The sequence below is a fragment of the Pelophylax lessonae genome (genome assembly GCF_965119305.1).
Source record: "Pelophylax lessonae genome assembly, chromosome: 10".
Taxonomy (NCBI): Eukaryota; Metazoa; Chordata; class Amphibia; order Anura; family Ranidae; genus Pelophylax; species Pelophylax lessonae.
The window spans coordinates 216,671,866-216,686,712 of NC_138777.1; the positions used below are offsets into that span (position 1 = coordinate 216,671,866).

A 14,847-nucleotide genomic window follows, 5' to 3' on the forward strand; every position below is an offset into this window, starting at 1 on the left:
CATATTTGATCCCATATTAAAGTGTACCTGTCACTATAGAGATAGAGCTTTCTTGGGTTAGGCCGATGATTCTCAACCCGGCTGCTGTGGCGCCAACTGACTGATTGGAGGACTTTGATATGATGGGGGGCCTCTGACGTGATGGGGGCTCTTATGTATAGGGGGACTCTGATATGAAGGCGGACACTGATGTACAGGGGTGCTCTGGTGTGATGGGGGACCTCTGAAACATAGCAGTGACTCTGATGTGATAGGGGCTTTCATATATAGGGGTGACGTCCAAGTGATGGGGCTCTCATGTATAGGAGGGGCCTCTGATGTTAAGGGAGAATTCTAATCTGATGGAACACTGCTGATGTGAAAGGAGGACTCTGATGTGGTCAGAGACCTCTGATGTCATGGGGGGGCCTCTGATGTCATAGGGGGCATCTTATGTAAAGGGGAATTCTGATGTGATGGCACATTGCTGATGTGAAGGGAGGACTCTGTTTTTGATCAGAGACCTCTGATGTCATTGTGGGGGGGGGCCTCTAATGTCATGAGGAAGCCTCTGATGTCATGGGGGGCCTCTGATGTGAAGGGAAGACTCTGATGTGATCAGAGACCTCTGATGTCATGGGGGGGGGCTCTGATGTCATCGGGGAGCCTCTGATGTCATGGGACGCTGCTGATGTGATCAGAGACCTCTGATGTCATGGGGGGGCTTCTGATGTCATAGGGGGCATTTTATGTAAAGAGATATTCTGATGTGATGGCACATTGCTGATGTAAAGGGAGGACTCTGTTTTTGATAAGAGACCTCTGATGTCATGGGGGGCCTCTAGTGTCATGAGGGAGCCTCTGATGTCATGGGGGGCCTCTGATGTGAAGGGAAGACTCTGATGTGATCAGAGACCTCTGATGTCACGGGGGGCCTTTGATGTCATGGGGGGGCTCTGATGTCATCGGGGAGCCTCTGATGTCATGGGACGCTGCTGATGTGATCAGAGACCTCTGATGTCATGGGGGGCATCTGATGTAAAGGGGAATTCTGATTTGATGGCACGTTGCTGATGTGAAGGGAAGACTCTGACGTGATCAGAGACCTCTGATGTCATGGGGGGCCTCTGATGTCATGGGGGGCCTCTGATGTCATGGGGGGCCTCTGATGTCATGGGGGGCCTCTGATATCATGGGGGGGCCTCTGATGTCATAGGGAACTCTGATGTCATGGGATGCTGCTGATGTGAAAGGTGGACTCTGATGTGATCAGAGACCTCTGATGTCATGGGGGGCCTCTGATGTCATAGGGGGCCTCTGATGTCATGGGATGCTTCTGATGTCATGGGATGCTTCTGATGTGATCAGAGACCTCTGATGTCAAGGGGGGGGGGGGCTCTAATTAATAACAATAAAGCCCTTGTGGGCAGTCCGCCATTGTTATGGCTGTTTTTGACTGTAGCAGTTAGATGTTTTCTTAAGGGTTAATTGTATAATATTCAGAAAATCTGACAACTGAGGAATTTTTACTTGTTTAACTGTCAGTTTCTCACACTTTTACTGGTACATTGTGTACAGTAAATAGTGGCTAAACTGGTTGTACAAGTTGACATGGCACAGTGCCCTTGTTAGTTATCTGTAAGCAGCATTCTTCCCAAAGACCACCAATGTAAGAAGCAATCTTTCCATTGGCCACCATTGTAAGAATTATTATTCCCATTGGCCACCAATGTAAAGAGCATTCTTCCCATTGGCCACCAATGTAAGGAACATTCTTCCCATTGGCCACCAATGTAAGGAACATTCTTCCCATTGGCCACCAATGTAAGGAACATTCTTTCTACTGACCACCAATGCAAGGAGCATTCTTCCTATTGGCCACTAATGTAAGGAACGTTCTTCCCGCTGACCACCAATGTAAGGACCATTCTTCCAGTTGACCACCAACGTAAGGAGCATTCTTCTCATTGGCCATCAACGTAAAGAGCATTTATCCCAATTACCACCAATGTAAGGACATTCTACCCACTGAGCACCAATCTAAGAAGTATTCTTCTCACTGACCACCAATGTAAGGGGCATTCTTTCCACTGACCACCAATGTAAGGGGCATTCTTTCCACTGACCACCAATGTAAGGAACATTCTTCCCACTGACCTCCAGTGTAATAAGGCCCTTCTTCCATAGACAGTGAATGTAATGGTGTCCTTCTGCCAATAACCACTAATGGAATGGGGCTCTTTTTCCCAATGATCACCAATATAATGGGGCCCTTTTCCCACTGATTACCAATGTAATAGTTCGATTCTCTCACTGGCCACCAATCTAAGGGGACCTTTCTCCATTGACCACAAATTTAAAGTTTCACTGACCACCAGTGTAAGGGGGCACTCTGCTGACCACTTATGTATAGGACCACCATGATTTTCACTATCTGCATTTATTTTCTTGTCTTTACTATTGTTTTTTTCATTTGATTTACTGTTTCAGCTTACTGTTCATGCCAGTGTACCGTTTACTGTAGATATAGTAATTATTAGTAGGGATTTCCTGAGACCTGAAAGTAATTTCAAGGGTTTCTCCATATTAAACATTTTGAGAATGGCTGAAGTATAATATGAGCACAATCACCTGATTGGTGGCTGGTCCTCACCTCCATGTGTATTCCTTCTGAGTTTCTGGTGTTTCTCAGAGGGGGGAGTCATGAAGAGACATCTGGCAGTTTTAATAAATCGCGATCTGAAAGTGAAAGAGTTTCTTTTGGGATTTTAGGAGAGACGTTTGCCGGCCTCCCCCTCTGTGATAAAATACCGTAACCTAAATCCCGAGGAATCCGATCTGTTCCTTTGATGTAATATCTTAGAATTTATGCCAATTTCACTTATGGACAGGAGGGGGGATTTAGAAAATATTCACAAGGCAGATTTTGATCCTCGGCTCTTCCATGGATTCTGAGAAATATGTTTTTTGCATTACATTAGGGGGAAAAAATAACATCTGCGAATTGATTGGGTAACTTCTGGTTTTTTAATTGATACAGCTTTATTTTCCTTGTGCCCATATGGCAGCATACCTGTGGTAGAGCTCAGGTTTTCTGCCATGGATGGGCACCAGGAAAGAAAAATTACAGTAAGTATTTGAAACAATTTTGTATTTTCAGCCCAATTAATTGAAATTTGTCTGCATGCTGAGTTGCCCCACATACAGGGGCGGCTGATATGGGGGGACCACCAGTCCTCCTGTAGCAGCCCTTGGAGGAGACGGGGCGGTGTGTGTGTGTGCAGTGCAATGCGATCTACAGTAAGAGCGATCCTGTCCCATGTGTTGTATAGATGAGCGCTCTTCTGACAGGAGGGAGAGCACAACACAGCGCACCTCCTCCTGGCTTTTAGTAGATTTCCCCTGTACGTTGGGGGAGGGGGAATGGGGGGAGCTATCTATGTTGGGAAATGTAATGGCGATTTGGGGAGGGGGTATATGTGCTAGAAAGAGGGATTGGGGTTGGGGGGGGGGGGGGATATGTAGTAGAATTAAGAAAGGGACGGAGGTGATATGTGCTAGGAGGAGAGTTTGGGGGCGGGGGGGGGGGGGTGAACCATGAGAGGGGATGTTTGAGCTAGGAGGGGGTGGGGGATTTTGGTAAGGAGGAAGAATTTATGCTGGGGATGGTAATTTAGAGGGGATGGAGGAGAGATTTGTGGGAATTTGTCCTAGGAGGGGGGATTGAAGACAGAAGATTTGTGCTGGGAAGGGAGATGGGGGGATTTTGTACCAGGAGGGGGTGGGGGAATTTGGGCTAATAGGAGGGGTTGGGGGGGGGGGTTTGGGGGAGAAGATTTGTGCTAGGATAGAACATTTGAGAAGATAGGGGATGTGTGCTAGGAGCGGGGATAAGGGTTGCATTTAACTGGGGGTGGGGGCAAAGATTTTTGCTGGGAGGGGAGATTGGAACTGGGAATATGTGCATTATTGTTTGGGGAGAATTTTGGCTTGAAGATGTCAGGTAGGCTGTACGGGGCCCTGTGATTCCTAACAGTGGCCCTGCCCACATATGCCACCTTTTGTAAAAAAAAAATAAAAATAAGAATAATAAAAATTAATGCATTAATATTGCAAAGAGAAAAATATAGAGCCTGAAAAGCATTGAAACTGCAATCAGTGCTTCATGGGTGCAATGCACAGCTTCCTGCAGACTATTCCTCCATCTACAGGTGTGTACAGAGGTACAGACCTTTGGTTATGGCACTGGAAGAAGTAATCAATGGACTACAAGTGTGATAATGTGACCTCCCTTGTGCTCCATTGAGTTCTACAATTTCCTCTGCCATGGTGGAAGATGGGACTTGTAGTCTTCCATGCACAGATCCATTTGAATAGATCTGTGCATGGATGGCGGAGCCTCGGACAGCTGTGCTTGCATGGAGAAGAATAATGATTCAGGTAGGAGAAAGGTGTGGTTTGAAAGTGAGGGGGGAGAGGGGGGGTTGCGGAATGTAACCAGGTTTCATGTTGCACCCTAAACATGGGTCAGAAAGGTGGAATTATCTTTAAGGCTCCATTCAAACCCATGCAGTTTGCTTTTGAGCGTTTCTGCAGTGCTTTTTTTATTTATTTTTTGGTCAATTTTGTTATTGGGCAGATTAAAAAACGCAAATCGTGGCAAAATCATGGTAAAAACGCACTACATGCTTTTCCGCAGCTTCTCCATTGAAGTCTATTGAACCAAAAATGCAACAAAAAAAAAAAAAAGCACCATTTTGCAGTTAAAAAAAAGTTACTGACCCCTTCCAAAAACTCAGAGGCACAAAAATGCATTGATATTAATGTGTTTCATAGGTTAAGCCACTCCTAAAGCGTAACTGTACCTTTGGTGCAGTAAGGATGGGTTCACACGTGAGGTTAAGGGACAGTAAAAAAAAAACAACAGTTAAGCCGTGATTTTACTTACCCTCAACTGCTATCCCTTTTAGCTGCAGAGGTAGGGGCTGGGGGTGTACACATGCTGCAGGAATTATACCCCCTGCTGTTTTCCTTGGGTGTAGCACCAACCTAACGCAACCCATTCAAGTGAATGGAGCCACTGTGCATGTGCCCTGCAACTGCGTGGCGATTGTGGCTAGTGCAGGATTCAAGGGGTTAAAGCTAGGGATGCACCGATCTGACTTTCTTGGTCCTGATCCCGATGCCGATCTTTTGCTTTGTGAAATCGCCGATCCCGAGTCCAATCCGGAAGTACTGTTTTGTGAGCTTATAACAAAATAATAATTCCGGATCGGTATCGGTATCGGCAGATACCCTATAACAATTGTGAATTTAAGAGGTTAAACTTCCCTCCTCCAGCAGATGGAACGAAAAGATACCTTGTATTCATTGTGTTTACACTGGGAGACTGAGAGCCGGTTCACATTAGAGCGATCCGACTTGCCGGGGCGACCTCACAAGTCGCGGTGCGCAGCTCGCACCACGACCTCGGAGCGGCCGGCACGGACTTCATAACATTGAAGTCAATGCAGGTCCCTCCGGGTCGCCCCAAAGAAGCTCCGGACCTTTTTCTAAGTCGGAGCGACTTGTGTCGCTCCTATTAGAACGGGTCCACAGCTTCTCTATGGCAGGCGACCTACGGCGACCTGTCAGGCGACCAGGTCGCCCCAGTGTGAACCGGCTCTGACAGGCAGGAGGCTCTTTTTTTTTTTTCTTTGACAGCTGTTCTCTGCTCCCTCACAGCTATGTAAAGAGCAAAACCGGATCGGCCCGTGGATCTGTTAAGTTTACCGATCCCCCAATCCAGCTATTATGGCCATATCGGCGCCGATATCCGATCCGAATATCGGATCGGTGCATTCCTAGTTAAAACAGACGGTGAAGAAGCAATACAACGGCTCCTCATTGCCTGTCAAATGCTCCCTGAGGAGCAATCAAAACATGGATCACTCTTCAGAGATCAACACTCATGTGACCGAGCCTTACACTTATTTTGTACCACCACCAGATTTAACTTGCCTGTCCCCTGTTTAGCATGTTCTTGGCTGTGCGGCTTCTCTGGAGCTGCACAGAATTTTCCCCCTGGACCTGCAGATGCAATTCAATCACTTTCCAATCCTATGGAGAGGTTATATGAATTTCGGTCAGGTGAGTAGAAGACTGGGACTGGGGGGTTGCGAAAGTAGGTGAAACCTCAATTACACTTTAACCGAACTGGGCTGCAGCCATCCAGCACAGAAGGATGTGAATGAGTCATAGTGTGTTGCGTTACCTATTTTTTTGGCAGATAAACTGCATTTTTATTTAGCTGTTGGGTTAGGAGTTGCCCCTTTTATATTGCATTGTCAGCATTTTTAAGAGTGTGGAAAGTTTAATGCTTATTGTCTCCTTGTTTGCAGGCATGTCGGACGCCCAGCAGAGACGAATCTGGAATAGATATGCTAATAAGTTATTTCCAACAGCTCGGGTTCCTTGAGAACCGGTTCTTCCCCTCCAGCAGGCACATGGGGATCCTCTTCACGTGGTACGTTCACACGTGCAAATTAAAGTGTATCAAACACCAACATTTGTATATTTTTAGATGTAGATAAAGTAAGGGAGGTTTAGAGCCCTGTTGGGTTTTTATTGCTATAGGTATAATCATAAGATGCGATAGAGGCATACCAGGCAATATTCCACAGAAGAAGCCGGCACAACAGTAAAGTCTGCAGATACGGCCGATTCTTTATTAAACATGGTGAGATACAGCAGAAGAAAAAATCAACGTGTTTCAGCCATTAGGCCTTAATTATGGCTCCATGATTAAGGCCTAACAGCCGAAACACGTTGGATTTTCATTCAGCTGTATCTCACCATGTTTAATAAAAGATGACCGTATCTGTTGACTTTACTGTTGTTCCGGCTTCTTCTGTGGACTGTGCAGTATTGAAGGTTTTCAGAGACCTTCCAGTCTGAGCACCAGGCTTTTAGAGCTGCTTATTGAAGCAGAGGTTGCAGCGCTGTTCCAGCTGTTTCCGTTTATAACAGGCAATAGATCTCCTATTATTTTTTTTTTTTTTTAAACATTTGTTACGCAATTAAAAGCCTTATGAAAGGGGACAGCCCTCTATTAGCATAGAGGACCTTTTTGTATGGGAGGGTAGCATTGACGGCCGCTAACCAGGAAGATAGGGTAGGGGAAGCTGGCTGCATCCACTTTTGGGCTATCAATTTCCTAGCTGTGAATAAGGTTTCACGAAGAAAGTGCAATGTGTATTTATCCGTATCATCATCAGGGAATATCCCGAGAATACACAGCTTGGGATCCGAAGTGACCGGGCAGCCCATACGGTCGTGGAGGAATTGGACAATTTGTGTCCCCAGAATCCCTGCACGTCCGGGCAGTGCCATTTCAGATCTCCTATTATTAATGTCCATTGTTCCGAAAGATCCAGTGATAAAGATGATTCACTTTGGTTAGGCTACTTCCATGTACCAGAGTATCCCCAAAGCTAGAGGGGGTCCTAAGAGAAGTCCAAATATGTAAGAAGCAGTAAGAGCACAACACCAATGGTCAAAGAGTCCAGAAGGTTATTTTTATTAATTATTCATTGGGATTAGAGATCCAACTCATTTTGAGAATTCGGTTCTCCTTCATATTTTTATTAGTTATTCATTGGGATTAGAGATCCAACTAATTTTGAGAATTCGGTTCTCTTTCTTATTTTTATTAGTTATTCATTGGGATTAGAGATCCAACCAATTTTGAGAATACGGTTCTCCTTCATTAGGACTTCTGTAATATGTAACCTCGAAAATGGCTGGACTCCACTGGATTGTGATTATAGTTGTATGTATATCAGATTCTACCACCAGCATGGACTACACAACATGGTTTCCACACTGCACAACCTGTTGGTGGTAGGATCTGATTATCGACATATGACTACCATAACAATCCAATGGAGTCCAGCCATTTTTTAGGTTACAAAATACATAAGCCCTGATGAAGGAAGACTGAATTCCCGAAATGAGTTGAGTCTTTTTATACCAATGAATTACTAATAAAAAAACATTATGGACTCATTAACTATTGGTGTGGCTCTCTTACTGCTTCTTACATATTTGGACTTCCCTTAGGACCCCCCCACTTTTGGGGGTACTCTGGTACATGTAAGTAGCCTAACCAAAGTGAATCAGCTGGATCAATGAGACAATCTTTCAGAACAATGAATATTATTAATTGGAGATATATTGCCTATTATAAATGGAAGCAGATGAAACACTGCATGGATGCTTCAGATTGGCAATGGGCAATTAGTAAACTGTGGCATCCCTTTTTTTGGACCATTACCTTCTGTCTTCCCTAACAGCTACTGCTTACACACTGCTCTACAACATCACTGTTATCTGCTCCCCTCTCCCCTTACTTATGAGTAAGCGATCTGTAGAATCGTGAAACGCGTCAACCTGTCCCATGTCTGTGTGCTGCACCTATGTATTCAAGTTTATGGGAATAAAATACTTCCAGTTTATTTACTCCTGAGTGCGGTCAAACTTTCTTCTTGAATACATGAAAAACTGCCTACCCACCCCCAGTTGTACACATGCACAGTACAACCTCCACGCCAGCTGTGGGCAGCCAAAGCTCCAGGGGAGGGGAACGGAGAATGGGCATGCCAGAGCAGGCAGGGTGCTACGCCCATCTATGACATATTAGCAGCAGGAAAAGGGGGCACAGTTCTGTATTTTAGCCTTGGGCGCTGGACGTCTCTGCACTGTGTGTAATGGCTTTTTTTTACCTTTTACTGCGTTATGCTATGGCATCAGAACGGCTTTAAAAGCTGGACTCCAGGGAAATTTCCAAGGTACTTATGTGGTGCAAGGGTTATATGCTTGTTATTTTGTGTAGAGTATCATTAAAAACAGTTTTACTGCTTTTAGTTCAGCTTTAATTGATGCCCATGACTCAGACATGGTCAGCGTTTGTTCAGCCCTACACAATTAACCACCAAGTCATGTATGACCAGCTGCCTGACCACAAATGATAATGGCTTCTCTTTCTTCCCCACATCAATGGGGCGAGGTCATACATTTAAAGGAAGGCATAAAATTGAAAGAATATTTTGATTTGAAGATTATAAGATGGGTGCTGGCGAAAAAACGATGCATGTAGAGCTTTCATTATAAATGAGAGAAAATGTCGGTTTTGATATGTTTGAGAAGGACAACTGACCTGAAGTATATCCAAAGCCATTTTTTTTTAGATTTAAATTGGAGAACGGTTGAAGCCCCTGCCAGGTCATCTATGTCCCATCGGGGAGATTTCCTTACTTCCTGTCCTGTAGACATAACAGGGGATGGGAGGAAGACCCTTTTAGCCAAGTGCCCTCAGTGGAAGATTTCCTTCCTTAATAAATGGACCTTCTAATGCATGGGTGTCCAACCTTTTGGCTTCTCTGGGCCACATTGAGTGTAGAGAAATTTTCTTGGGCCCCATATAAAATATATACTATAGTTAAGGTATATAAGTAATAAAACGTTGCCGTGCCCTTCCCATGCTGCTGCACCCCCCCCCCCCAGCACTAATTTAACACAACTAGAGGATGATCTCCTCCGAGGCAGCCTCTGCCTACAGTTAGTTAGAAGCCGCTGTGGCCGTGCCCCTGACTCGACTTCCTTCCTCCCCAGCAAAAAAAATAAATAAATTGTCAGGGGGCAGTGGGCTGCATTTCCTGCGGTTCCGGGCCGCATGCGCCCCCTGGGCCGCAGGTTGGACATGCCTGTTCTAAAGAGAAATTGGTTACATTTTGTCTTGTTCTTCTGTTGTTTTAGGTATGACTCATTCACTGGTGTTCCCGTCAGCCAGCCCAACATTTCTCTTGAAAAAGCCAGCATTCTCTTTAACATCGGTGCGCTCTACACCCAGATTGGTACCCGCTGCAACAGGCAGACGAAGAGCAGCCTGGAGGAAGCGGTCAATATGTTCCAGAAAGCTGCAGGTAACAAGATGGACATTTATAAAAAGGTCAAATTTACTATGACTTTAATAGTTGTAAGGATGATGTGAAGGAGAAATGATTATGGAAACCTATTGTCCAATGTGGTTGTACCTGACAGACACTGTGTAAGAAAATTATGGACAACTGACCACCACTCTTTTATAAGCTTGTTGGACATCCCATTCCTAAACCATGGCCATTAATATGGAGTTGCCTCCCTTTGGCTATAGCATCCTCCACTTTTCTGGGAGGCTTTGAGGTGTCTGTGGGAATTTGTGCCTATTCGTGAGGTCAGATACTGATGTAGACCTGGCTCACAATTGACGTTCCAATTCATCTCAAAGGTGTTCAGGACTCTCGAGTTCCTCCACACCAAACTGGTCAAACCATTTCTTTATGGAGCTAGATTTGTACACAGGGGCACAGTCATGCTGGAACAGAAAAGGGTCTTCACCAAACTGTTACCACAAGGTTGGAAGAGCACAATGGTCTACAATGTCTTTGTATAATGTAGTAATAACAATACAATACCCTTCACTGAATAAACCTGAACTTCATCATTTGGAGGGGCTTTCACAGGCTTTTGGCCATATAGTAGATGTGATGATCAATTGTTCACAAACTGTTGCCTATAGCTATGGGCATATATGGACTTCTTCTACACCAATCACAATGTGATGTTTGGATTGTTGTAGGGCTTCCCTTAAGGATAGTGATAAGCCATTATAAGGTCTTGTTTACATATGCAGCTTTTATGGCCGCCCCTCGGAAAAGAGGTCTGCGGTGGCAAAGACATATCGGAGGTGATATGTTGTCTCCTCACCACCTCTTTTACCCCCAAAATGCCGACCTGCCATGTCACATGGGTTGCATTTGACAGTGGTAATGCTTGCCGAATGTGACATTTAATTATTTAATCTTTGCTGCTTTCCTGTGTTTAGGTGGGCATTTGGGAGGCGGTGAACCCATGGCTCAACCACTTGCTTTTACTGATCCCAGGCTGCTCATGTTAACGAGTCAAAGGAAATCAACATCTATCTATCTATCTATCTATCTATCTATCTATCTATCTATCTGTCTGTCTGTCTGTCTGTCTGTCTGTCTGTCTGTCTGTCTGTCTGTCTGTCTGTCTGTCTGTCTGTCTGTCTGTCTGTCTGTCTGTCTGTCTGTCTGTCTATCTATCTATCTATCTATCTATCTATCTATCTATCTATCTATCTATCTATCTGTCTGTCTATCTATCTGTCTATCTGTCTGTCTGTCTGTCTGTCTGTCTGTCTGTCTGTCTGTCTATCTATCTGTCTGTCTATCTATCTATCTATCTATCTATCTATCTATCTATCTATCTATCTATCTATCTATCTATCTATCTATCTATCTGTCTATCTGTCTATCTGTCTGTCTGTCTGTCTGTCTGTCTGTCTGTCTGTCTGTCTATCTATTGTGGTATTGGGGTGAATATACATGTGGTAGGTGCTTTTTCTCGGTGAGTTGCACCAGTGCAAACTGTATTTTAAGACATGGCAGCCCACTTTGGTGAACAAATCGGAAGGGTCACATAAACATCAGTTGCCCACGCAGGGGTTCTTCCACCTGGCTCCCTTGTTGGCAGCACCACTGCTCTTCTTACCAGTCCCTCTGACTGCATTGTCCAGCTCTCCTGGTTCACTTGGCTCTCTTAGCCTTTAGTCACAGTGCCCTGCTGAGTGGCCCACTTCTGGCCTCTGGATAGGGGTTCTCCTGACACCCCAATACCAGCTGACCTATTCTAGGTCTTGTCCTAGGACGAGACCTCCTTTCTCCTGGCTAGGGCATCTCTGACCTCTGGTTGAGAACTCTGGTCTCTTGAGTTCTAGCTAAAGGCCCATACACATGCACCGATTGTTGGACGTAAATTTTCGGCCAACGTCCGATCGGCCGATTGTCGGCTTGTTAGTATGATGATTCCGACAACCGACTGCTACTTTTCGGCCGAACAAAATCTGGTGTGCATGCTTTAAAATTTTTGTTGGCCGTCAACAGAACAGCCGATTGTTCGTCAGTCAGTACAGATTTCGGCAGACAAAAATCAGATGAGCAAGACTGGGCATGCTCAGAGAAGAAAAAACACACGGAAAGTAAACCAGCACATGACATCACTTCTGAAGTTGGTTGTTGTTGGCCGAAAAAATTTGTGTGCAGTCTAGAGCACATTCCAACCAACACAACAACACCGGACAAAAGACGGCCGACAATCGGTGCGTGTGTACGGGGCATTAGGCATCTCTGACCCATGGGTTAGACCTCCTGTCTCCAGTATGGAATCTATCTTTTAACTGGGAGCTCTGAACTATCCTCAGACTTGAATATATTACGACCCTGCACACCTGTGCAGGCATTTAGTAAAATCCAGACTGGGGACTGCAGGTTCTGTCCCACCCAAGACACTTTGGAGCCTTCTCCTGGATCGATGCTGGCTATTTTATTTGTTTGGAGGTTTCCCTACTGAGTGAGGATTGCAGTTAATAAGTAATGTGCCCTACGCAAGAACAAACCAGTGAGTAGCCAGCACAGGCTAAGCCCCTTCATCGGTAATACTATTGTGAACTTTTCCTTGCGGGGTCAGTTTGAAAGCCACCGCATTAGCCAGTTCTTCAAAGAACAAATGATTAGTTACAGAAATTTCTGAGAATTCCGACAATGAAGGTTATCAGCTGCCGAGTGTTGTATTTATTGTAGAAGCTGGTTAATGAATCATGGAGGGACCTTTGTACCTGCTGCTGCTCTCCACTTCTACCACCTCCCAGGTTCCAGCAGACAAACCTGAACTAATAGTGAACTTCATGTAAAACTATTTGTAAGTAAATTATCTGACATTTGCAGGAGAATCTCCCAGGTGCATGTGTTTTTGGTGACAGTAATTGATTATCAACCAGAGATTATTTGGTAAAAGTCACATTCACTTTATAAAAAAAAAACCCTTAGAGGTCTACATATAAAAATATTGCTGTGAAAATATCTCAAGCATTTGCATCGTCATCACGTAATTTGTCTGTTTATTTCAGCTGATCATCATTGCCAACTAGTGGCCATAATGTGATATTTTCCTGAAATACCTCAATCTGGAATTTACTGCATTATGGCCTCTAGAATTCAGTGGCGGCCCGTCCATTGGGGGCGCAGGGGCGCCGCCCCCCCTACCCATGCGTCCGGCCACCTAATCTACATGCAGAGTGCCGGACACATGCATTCCAATGGGTTTTTTTTTTTTTTAAGCACATGATTAGAGCCAGAGGCTCTTATAGGCTTCAAAAAAGGGTGGGCTCGGGCGCAGAGCACCCAGTTGTGTGACAATAGTGAATGAATATTTGCTATTGCCACACTTATTCTCCTCCTGGCCAATCAGGAAGTGGGTCCTGAGACCCGTTTCCCGATTGGCTGAAAGGAGAAGCCATGCTATTGGCCAAGGAGGAGGGAGGAGACTGAGGGGGAAGCCCACGGAGGAGACTGAGGGGGAAGCCGCCCCCTATCCATGCGTCCGGCCACCTAATCTACATTCAGGGTGCCAAACACATGCATTCCAATGGGGTTTTTTTTTTTAAGCACATGATTAGAGCCAGAGGCTCTTATAGGCTTCAAAAAAGGGTGGGCTCGGGGCGCAGAGCACCCAGTTGTGTGACAATAGTGAATGAATATTCGCTATTGCCACACTTATTCTCCTCCTGGCCAATCAGGAAGTGGGTCCTGAGACCCTTTTCCCGATTGGCTGAAAGGAGAAGCCATGCTATTGGCCAAGGAGGAGGGAGGAGACGCAGGGGAAGCCCACGGAGGAGACTGAGAGGGAAGCCGCCCCCACCACTGCCTGGCCAGGGTGAGTGAGTCGGTGACCGGAGGGGTGCGGGCTGGAGCTGGTGTGGTCTGGGGGGGCATCCTTCTTGTGCTGCACCTTCTTACAGCTATCTCTGTTCACTATGAATCACCTCCCCATATGTTATGGAGAATAGAGGGAGTTGTTCTGTAGTCCTGGATGAATAGCGCTACAAGTTTTTTTACAAGTATACCCCTTAGAATTTACATTAACTTTAAAGTTGGTGAAAGTGACACTAAATAAACAGGTGACATTCAGTAATTAGATGATGTGTTGATGGATTAAAAACATAAAACCCATCCTGTTAGTCTTGTGTCGCTGCCTGAGCCTCTGTGACTTGCCGGACCGGTTGCAGTAACAATCCTGGAACTGGCTGGTGTTTGCTCTGCGTGTTTGTGGCAACTGAACTTCATGTCACTGTGGAAAATGTCTGATAATGGGGAAATACAAGAATGTATGGGCTGTTTGGTTCCTATGATATAAAATGCAGAGATTGCCATCGGTCAACAGGCAACGGCCAATAGAGTTTGTTGACTCTTCGAGTACGCCACCATTTGAAAGCAAAACTTTAGGCAAATATCACACCCTTTGGTATGAATTGGCTTTCATTGAAAAGAGAAAAAAAAAAAGCTGAATACAGCAATTATAACTGCCTGAAACTATATTTACATGCTGTGCCCACAATCCCCTACACACTGGTAATCAGACTAAGAGTAGGAGATCCTGCACCAGTGATTCTCAATCACGGGCCATGGCTTGCTGCCTGCCTGTGGCCTTCCTCCTCCCACACCTTCGGCTATCTGCAGATCCCCTAACCTACCATAGTTCATCCCAGCTCTCAAAGTGCAACTTCCCATAATTGCCCACAGTGCCCCTTAACTCCCCACAGTGCCTCCTGAGTCCTGAGAACCCTCAACCCCCACAGTGCCCCTAATCCTCCCACAGTGCCACCCAGCGTACTGAAGAGCCTCCAGCCTCCAGCCTCCCCCCAATGCTCCCAATTTCCCGCAGTGCCCTTCATTCTCTTTCATTGCCTCTCAAACCCCCCACAGTGCCCCT

The 14,847-nt window shown here is 45.5% G+C and overlaps 1 protein-coding gene across 1 annotated transcript in view; it reads left to right on the top strand.

Annotated features, from left to right (window-relative positions):
• The window catches only part of RHPN2 (rhophilin Rho GTPase binding protein 2), a 125,423-nt gene that overhangs the window by 87,091 nt on the left and 23,485 nt on the right, over positions 1–14,847 (top strand). Inside the window, exons 6-7 of the mRNA XM_082270410.1 lie at positions 6,360–6,484; positions 9,775–9,941. Coding sequence (XP_082126536.1) covers positions 6,360–6,484; positions 9,775–9,941 — 292 coding nt within the window. The remainder of the gene's footprint in view (positions 1–6,359; positions 6,485–9,774; positions 9,942–14,847) is intronic.